The sequence below is a fragment of the Urocitellus parryii genome, chromosome 6 (genome assembly GCF_045843805.1).
Source record: "Urocitellus parryii isolate mUroPar1 chromosome 6, mUroPar1.hap1, whole genome shotgun sequence".
NCBI classification, from domain to species: domain Eukaryota; kingdom Metazoa; phylum Chordata; class Mammalia; order Rodentia; family Sciuridae; genus Urocitellus; species Urocitellus parryii.
The window spans coordinates 6,209,025-6,217,625 of NC_135536.1; the positions used below are offsets into that span (position 1 = coordinate 6,209,025).

Below are 8,601 nucleotides of genomic sequence, written 5' to 3' on the forward strand. Positions count from 1 at the left end.
CAAGACCACCAAACCCCCAAGGGAGCAGAGCAAGAGACACCCAAAACACCAAAGCCTGCTGGTGGTGAGGCAGGGAGAGCCTCCTGGAGGAGGCAGGGCCCGAGGTGTGGAGTGAGGCCGAGGAGCAGGAGGGCCTTCCTGGCAAGGACACGGTGTGTAAGGGCAGCGCCCCCTGGCCAACCAGAACAACTGCCCTCCTGACAGGAGCAGCCCAAAAGGGGGTCCACCCTTGTTCTGGGAGTGAGAAAGTCTCATTTAGCCATAACCCTGTGCCTTTCAGTCCCAAGACCCAGTCAAAGCCGGTGTCAGCCAATCTCCAGAGGGCAGCTGTGGCACTGGCCCAAGGGCCTGCAACAGGACTTGGGCTCTTCACATGGGCCTGCTAAAAGCATCATTAAGCTTCCATTTTGCATCTGTCTCCTTTGCTCTGAGTCAGTCCCTTCTATTCCAGGAAGAAGGTCTCAGTCCTGGGATGGGCGGAGGCCCCTCCCCCACACCCAGGAAACACCAACTTTTGTCCCGGGTAATGGCCAAGGTGCCACCGACCGATCCTGAGATAACCATGGGCAGACCACAGCCCATCAGGACCAGCTGTGCAGACCCCAGCCTTGCCCTAAGTCCCCTTTCTGAAACCTCTGAGTCATTGTCAGCACCTAGAAGACAGGGCTGCAGGCCTGGGTGCCTTGTCATCCCCGAGGAGCTGCTCTGACAAAGCTCATCCCGTGCTTCCCACCACTGCTTGTTCTGGGTGTTTCTGGGGTGAGTGAGCCCCCCTGAATCAAGCCTCTGGCTGAGACTCCAGAAACAGCTTCACATTTGACCTGCCAGCCCTCCTGGTCCCAGGGCTCCTTGGAAGCCACATGGTGCAGGGAGAGGGTGGGCTGGGCCTCAGAAGGTGGCCCACCTGCCCCTGCTTCCCCACTGAGTGCCTAGATCCCCCACACACACCCCTGAGCTATCTGCTGACCAGGGGAGGTCGCTGGGATTACCAGTGCCTTGCCCCTCCTACAGCCCCCTCAGAGGTGGCTCACAGCCAGGCAGCCATGAGGAACTGTCCCCCTTGCACTCAGCAGTTGAGTTTGGGGTGGGGTGAGCAGGGTCCCCACTGCCCAAAAAGTCATGGGAGTGGATCTGGCCTGACCGTGGGGCTAGGGCTCCGTGTGCCATCTGCACAGTGGGACACAATGCCCTCTAGAGCACCAGGGTGAAGGCTAAGCAGGAACAGGGAGCAGGCCACAGACCACAGAGCAACACGACAGGCAGCTCAGGAATGCTTTATTGACAGCAGCTCCTGGTGAGTCTTTGGGTCCTCCCATGGTGGACAGTGTCCATAGCAGAGGTGATGACTACACCCCACACCCAGCTCCCCAGCTGGGCAAGGCTGGCAGCCTTATGCCCCGGCCAGTCAAACCCCAGGTGGGTGCCTTGTCCTGGCCATGCCCGCCTGGGCAGCCTGGGGCAGGGAAGGAGCCAGGCTTGAGATCAGACAGCCAGGCCTCACTGCCTGTGGCAGGGGTGCCAGTGAAGCTGCCTCAGAGGGGACAGCCGTGGGGACCAGGGGAGCTGGTGGGAGAGGGCAGAGGGTGGCCATGCGGAGCTGTTCTGAGGAGCAGAGTGGTGGCAGAGGCAACAGGAGAAGGAGAACCACTGACCAAAAGGCAGATGACCCATGTGACCCAGGCCCTCGCCCAAGGGGCTGCTCTTCTGGGGCTCACCAGCCCCTCGACCCGATCTTGTTCTGGGCAGCGGGCAGCCAAGCTCAGGCCTTGGTCCAATTGCTGCAGATTGGTCCCCAGCTGTCCTGGGTGACGGCCTCATGGGGTCCCACCCCCCCACTACTCCCTTTGCCTCCTCCAGCTATCACAGCATCTGGCAGCTGCTGGGCGGCTATGTGAGCAGGCCTCTGGTAAGCCTCAGCACGGCCTCATAGGTGACAAAGACCGCCATATTGACCGGGAAGGCCCGGCAGCAGTTGACAGCCAGGCCCCTGAAGAGCACCCTCAGCCCCTCCTCCCGCACACTGGTCACCACACAGTGCAGGAGACCCCGGTATCGCCGGTGGCCCTGCCCATCTGCCTGCAGGCGTGACTTGATCACGTCCATGGGGGTGGCCACAGCCCAGGCCAGGACTCCTGCACAGCCTCCAGCCACCAGCACACCCAGAACATCTGCAGGAGAAATGACATGTGGCCTGATTGGGGCCCCACCCCAGTGAAGCCCACCAACTCCTATAGCCCTGTCCTCATTTCGCAAGGGAGAAACTGATGCTTCAGAAAGGGAATTTGACTTGCTCAAGGTCACACAGTGACTTGGTGACAGAGCAGGTCTGTCCTCCCATGCTGGGAAGCCCAGCACCTGGGTTCAAGTTCCCATTCTGGTACCAGTGCTCAGTCTGCACAGGCCACGGCCTCCTCCCATGGCCTCCTCTCATGGCCTCCGTTTCTGCGGGGCTGAACTCCCTGCACACAGGCCCCTCTACTGCTCACCTGGCTGGCTGTGGCCCGCAGGGGTGAGCCACTCACAGAGGACAGCATAGGAGAGGAAGTAGGTGGCGAAGGAGTGGCCTTCCCGGAGAAGCAGCGCCGAGCTGCCCTTGTAGAGGCCCTGAAGCCCCTCCTCACGGGCCACCGTGGTCAGGCAGTGCAGAGGCCCACGGTATTTGGGTCCAGGCACTGGACACACAGGAGAAGAGGCCGAGGGCCCCGAAGCTGAGGGCCTCCGCTGCTGCTCCTGCACCTGCGTCTGCGTCTGCAGGCGGACCTTGGCCACCTCAGTGGGCGATGTCAGGAACACCTGGGGCAGGAAGGAGGCAGGTGGGAGGCACCTGCAGCCCTCCCACACCCCTGCTGGTGCTTCCTGGGGCAGCACACTGGCTCTCCACCCCGTCCTCACTTCATGGGGTCTGCCCTCACCCAGCCTGGCTCTGCCCACCTAGAGAAATGGACCACTCAGATCCTCAGCCTCCCCAAGGGCCTCCCTGCACTCCACTCACACGGACGAGGCCTGAGGCGCATCCCGAGAGCGTGATGTCGGCCTTAGCAGGCTTGGCTTCTGCACTGCCGTAGCGGAACTTGCAGATGTGCTCCAGGCAGTGGTGGTAGGTACCAAAAGACACAGAGGAGACCAGGGACACCGTGCACACAGGCAGCGAGAGGCCCCGGTAGAAGCCCCGCACCTGGTGGACAGGGCCCAAGTCAGGCCAGGGGAGGGGCTGCCCAGAGGCGTGCTGAGGCTGGTCCCTGCCCTCCAGCCCTTAGTCACCCCCCCCACCTCAGGCCTCAGTTTCCTCCACTTTAAAATGAGGGTCACGAGTGCTCAATTTGAGAGGCTGTGGTGAGGGATTAAAGAGAGGCCAGGGCTGGACCCAGGGTCGCCAGTTGATGGCGAAGACATAAGAAGCCATTCTGTCACTGCTGTTTCTTCATGAGTTAACCCTGGTTGCACCAAGCCCCAAGTTCATTTTGGTAAGTGCCCCCAGTCCTTCCTCTGGACAAGGTCCTGAGCCCTGAAGTAACCAGCCCACACTGTCCAGCACTTCCTCAAGGGGCGCTTGCCTTGGAAGAGAAAGACGTGCAACACTCGGATGCCTCCCCTGACCTTCGGAACCCCAGTGCCCCTTGACCCTTTCCTGGAGGTAAGAACCCTGTTCTGAGCCCCTCTATGTGCCAGATACCCAGGCTCTAGCCCTCAAAGAAATCATGAGATCAGCACAATTGTTCCCATTTGAAGTGAGGGTAGCATAGGTCCACAGTGGGAATGAGCATCCCCAGGCCTGAGGCCTGAGACCTATATAGCCCCCGCCCATCCCTGGCCCCAGACCTACCCGCTCTTGGCGATATATGTCCCGGATGCAGTGCCAGATGCCTGTGTACTTTGGCTCTGTCTGGATCCTGACCTGGGGGAGATGTGGACTTCAGGAAGGGGTGGTTCCAGGTCTAGGGCAAGGTCAGCAGGACCTGGGGAAGGGGCAGAGTCACCCCTTGATTGTCACAGGCATGCTGGGGTGTGGGCAGAGAGGTATGGTAAGCCCTGAGACACAGGGGTGAGAAAGCTGACATAGACCATTCTAGAAAGGTGTTCTGGCCATGGATGTGGTGTAGGAGACATTGAGGGTGGTCCAAATAGGGCCTCGGGGCGAGGTGGGGCCCTGCCATTGCCGAACCTTCACTGTGTCCAGGGGGTAGCCCACAGCAACACCACAGACACCTGCAAGGAAGCCAGAGGACAGTGAGGTTGGGGGACAACCAGGAAGCCACATGGGCCTATCTCACAGGAATGGGGCTGAGCCGACGCCAGCTGGGAACAGACCCCTCAGCTGCCTTCCTAACTCCAGGCCTCACTGATCCGAGAGCACCCCTTGTCTTACAGATGAGGAAGCTGAGGCTCAGAGCACCTTCCTCCAGGCTTTCCCCGTAATGTCCCTGAGTCTCGGTCTGGTGGTGACTCCTCCTGTTGCCCTGCCCTGGGGGGACTTCAGCTCTGAGTGAGGCAAACTTGCCCTTGGCCATCAGTCTAAGGAGGGCTTTCCTGGGGGCCGAGGAGGGCCCCTGGCCTGAGCCAAGGCTGAGAGGTGCCCAGGCTCACCTGAGGCTTGCAAGAGGGCTGGGGCTGCCTGGACTATGAAGGGTCTGGGCAGAGGAGCCTGCTCTGGTTAGGCCTGGCCCCCGTTGGGCCCTGCAGTGAGCACCTGTGGCCCTGGGAGGTGGGGCCTGGTGCTTGCCCCAGTCTCTCCCTGGTCACTTTTGCTTCCTGGCCACAGGGCGAGCAGTCTGCTGCACACGTAAAACCCTTCATCGCCACCTCCACCTCCACCAGAAAACCCTGGATCCATCCGATCATGGACGGAACCTCCAACATCAGCCTTTTCTCCTCATGTGCTCCTTAAGTGCTTTGTCACAGTGAGGATGGGCAACCGACACAAGCCCACAGCACGCAGGGAAGCCTCAGGCGCGAGGCCCAGGCTTTGGACCAGCCACAGGCCCGGTGCTGTCATCCCCTCCTGAGACGGGGCCTAGACCTAGAGCCCTAGCACTGCCACAGGGAAGCCAGACCCTGGGGAGCTCACTCTGAGGGTGGTGGTGAAAAGGCACACAGTGGCTGTGCTGTACCTCCTGTGTGTCCCGTACTCAGGAGTTGGCCGGATCAGGGAGTGAGGTCAAGGGAAGGACCGGCCGACTCAGCAGCTCGGGTAGCATTACCCTCCTGGACCCGCACAGACACTTCACCAAGCTCCTGCTCATCCACCAAAGCCCTGCCACGGCGCCATCTCCCTTCCAGAGCTTCCCTGACCACCATCCTCGGGGCTGCCTCTGAGCCTAGGACATGTTGATCTGAGCCCTAATCACTTGCTGCTTGTGCCCCATGGGCCAGCTCCTCCCCAGAACTAAGTCCTCCCAGGACAAGGCCAGTCCATATCCCTGTGACCTGGGGCTCAGCAGGGAGCAGGCCCTTCGTCCAGGCTTCCTGGCAGGCTGTGGAGGGAGGATGTCAGCCCAGGAGCCCTCCCTGGTCGTGTGGCCTCTGTGAGGCCCTCCTCCGAGCTTCCTCCCAGTACTGACACTCAAGGAGATGACCAGCCTTGGGCTGGCACAGTAGGACCTCAGAAAAGCCCCTGAAGGGACCAGGACCCTGACCCCTCCACACACTGTCCCCAGAAGCAGAGGGCTGCCAAGCTATTTCACAAGACAAGCAAGACCAAGGCCACCTCACTGCAAACAGCCCTGCAGGCCCAGGGCCTGGGGAGTCTTTCGCAAGCACCCCCTCCCCAGGAGGGAAAGGAGCAGGACCCCGCGGAGAGCACAGCAGAGCAGGCCAGGGAGGCCCTTGCAGCCACCCTGCGGCGCCCTCAGACTCTGGCCGGGACCTCCATCCACAGCCTCCCGCCTCTTCCCAGGCTCATCATGCCTCATACAAGGACTCCCAGCTCCCTCTGGCCCTGACAGTGATCATCGCCTCCCTCTGTCCCTCCCACGGTCCCCAGCCTGCCCTCAGCCTGCCCTCAGCATCCTGAGTCCCCTCTCTCAATCAGTGCAGACACCCTGACAAGTCCTCCCCACAGCCCGCCCAGAGCACCCACCGTCTGGGCCCAGCTTCCCCAGCACCCAGAAACAGCAGCCCCCAGAATGCCCAGCGTCCCTGTATGGTACCTCCAATGGCTCCAGCAACAAAATCCATGGACAACCTGGGAGGTGGGGAAGGCCCTGGCCCAACTGCCTGATCTGTGCCACCACCACGGTGGCCTCAGCAGCTCCCAGCGTGCTTCTGGCAGACATTAAATACTTGTGGTGGGGGCAGAGGACAGGAAGCAGAAGTTTGCTAGGAAGCAGCGGTCGATGCCCACACCCACGCACCCAGCGGATGGACTCCCTCCTGCCCCACCCCCAAGGACCTAGTGCCCTTGGGACCTAGGTGTCAGAAAGTGTGTGAGAGGTCACCGGAGGAGTCACGCCCCCAGAGACAGAACCACTGTCCCCACCGCCCCCTGGGTCACATCCAGAGTCTTCCTAGAGGGCTGGAGATGGGGCCATGGTGGCTCTGGCCACTCCAAGCCCAAACTCGGGTCATTGCTGTGTCCTCTGGGCCTCCCTAACTCCCCTGGGTTTGCTTGGGACTCCTGCCATGGAACCCGCAAACTCCCTCACTTATTCATTCAACAAACAGTTTCTGACACCACCCTCCGGCTGACCCCTTGGCCAGCCGTCTGTTTGTGGGCAAGTGGTCAGTGCTAGCTGCCATGGCAGAAGGCAGAGGGCATAAGACCAGTCCTGTTGTCCATCCTGTCCCAGAGGGACATGCAGCTCAGGAGAGTCAAGGCTGCCACAGGCAAAAACCTTGGCCCTATTGGCAGGGAGGAAAGGCATGGGCTGTCCACCCCAAGAGAGCCCCCTGGGTACAGCACCACCCACCCCCACAGGTTTCAGCCTTCTGCTCCCTCCAGTCTCTCCCCAGATCCAGGGCAAGGCCTGCCCCATCGGGCCCGGTTTCCCACTCATCGCAGCAGCTGTGAAAGCGCTGACCCTCACACCTGCACCTGTGTGGCTTACCTCCCAGCCCACAACACCCATTTTACAGAGGGGGCCACTGAGGCCCAGAAGGGGTTTGCCCAAGCCATGCATGACAGTGCTGGACTTGACTCCCAGTGCTCTCACAACCACATGCCCTGCTGACCAGGGCCAGCACAGGGAAGCTTGCCTCTTGGCCACCACCTGGGCCCCTGCAGGGGCTCAGCACAGGCCCCATGTGACCAGACGGGGGGACACTGAGGCTCAGGGAAGCCGTGCACTGGCCAGGGTCACATGGGGGCCTCAGGCCAGAAAACTGGTGTGGGGGGGCACAGGTGTTGACTTCTGGGGCCCAGCAGCTCTGGTTGGTTGACCTGAGGGTGGGGCAGCAGGGGCAGGAAGCCACGTGTCCCCTGCTCTCCTGTCCTCTGACGGGCTGACCTGCAGGCTGGCCTTGAACAGGCTGAGTGCTGATGATGGCTGACCCCCTGGTCGGCTGTTTGTGGGCAAGTGGGCAGTGCTAGCTGCCTCGGCAGAGGGCAGAGGGCAGCAGTGGCCCATCCAAGACCAGTCCTGTTATCCATCCTGTTCACAGGGAGATGAAGCTGCCCACATTCAAATACCAGCTCTGGGGCTTGGCTTCAAGACTTGGGATAAGTCCCTCAGCCTCTGTCTGCCTCCACTTCTGCAGCCACAAAATGCAGATAGCACCTGCCTCATGTCTGTGACCACTCAGGGCACGTTCCAGACATGTCTCCATGGACAGTCAGCCAAGTGCTGAGGGCTGCATTAAACGCAGCTTAGGGCCTAGAAGAAAGGAGGTGAAGGACATGCTCTAGGTAGGCAGATAGAGCTGGGTCTCAGGTTCCACTGTGCATACTACACTCAAGAAGCCACTGCCGTGGACAAGGGAGTTTGAAGCAGGTCATATACTTAAAGGGTCGAGGACTACCTAGTCCCACATTTCCAGTGCACTAAGGGCCACCCACCCCTGGCACTGGAGAGGCCCTGGATGCCTTTCTCCTCTGCCCCACAGTTAGAGTTACTTCACATTCAGAGCCATGTACCACCCTCAGTCTGCACTGCCCTGGCTGCAGTAGTGTCTCTGGACCCTGGCCCACTTGCCTACGCCCTCTGTTCCTGAAACCAGCATTACCTGCCATGTGCCACGTGTCTGTGACCCCCTCAGGGCCCTGGGACACAGCAGTACCTCACACAGGCCCTGCCCTGGCTGGTCTGCTGTGTGGGAAGGGAGATAGAGCAGCAGATAAACAAGTAGAATCCAGAGTCTGCCAGGTTCCAGGGAGGGTCAGGCAAGGTTAGGGCAGCCCCAGCCGGTGACACTGGAGACAAGCAAGGCTCCTGGTCTCTGCGGCCAAGTTCTACCTGCCCTTTGCCTCTTGAACAAATGCACAAACTTTACCCCTGCTCCAAAACCATGGCACCTCCTCGTTGAACCGCTGTGCGCCGCTCATCACTTCCTGCCAGCTATGTGCTGTGGCAGGCTGGGCAGTGCTAGGTCTGGCTCCACAGCACACAGCACAGGGCAACCTGGGAGGCTGAGGGGGTACACGTGGGGGAAAGTGGGTCGGTGGCTAGA

The 8,601-nt window shown here is 60.8% G+C and overlaps 1 protein-coding gene across 2 annotated transcripts; it reads right to left on the bottom strand.

Moving 5' to 3' along the window:
* Positions 1–1,269: 1,269 nt before the first annotated feature.
* Slc25a47 (solute carrier family 25 member 47) lies at positions 1,270–8,233 on the bottom strand. Of its 2 annotated transcripts, none has more exons than XM_026415129.2 (6): positions 8,158–8,233; positions 4,163–4,206; positions 3,824–3,895; positions 2,993–3,175; positions 2,487–2,793; positions 1,270–2,168 (listed from the first exon to the last, which is right to left on the bottom strand). In XM_026415129.2, exons 1-6 carry the CDS (start codon positions 8,162–8,164, stop codon positions 1,888–1,890), a joined length of 894 nt encoding a protein of 297 aa, XP_026270914.1. In that variant the 5' UTR covers positions 8,165–8,233; the 3' UTR covers positions 1,270–1,887. The 2 variants fall into 2 exon arrangements, with proteins under 2 accessions (XP_026270914.1, XP_026270913.1); XM_026415128.2 differs by lacking the exon at positions 8,158–8,233 and adding an exon at positions 6,147–6,258.
* Between the last annotated feature and the right edge of the window lie 368 nt (positions 8,234–8,601).

Excerpts from the sequence above, each read along its gene's own strand:
- Slc25a47 (XM_026415128.2), bottom strand. The coding sequence starts at position 6,174 with ATGGATTTTGTTGCTGGAGCCATTGGAG. Across the intron at positions 4,207-6,146 it reads TGTTGCTGGAGCCATTGGAG|GTGTCTGTGGTGTTGCTGTG; the intron begins GTACCATACAGG and ends GCTTCCTTGCAG. Across the intron at positions 3,176-3,823 it reads ACATATATCGCCAAGAGCGG|GTGCGGGGCTTCTACCGGGG; the intron begins GTAGGTCTGGGG and ends CCTGTCCACCAG.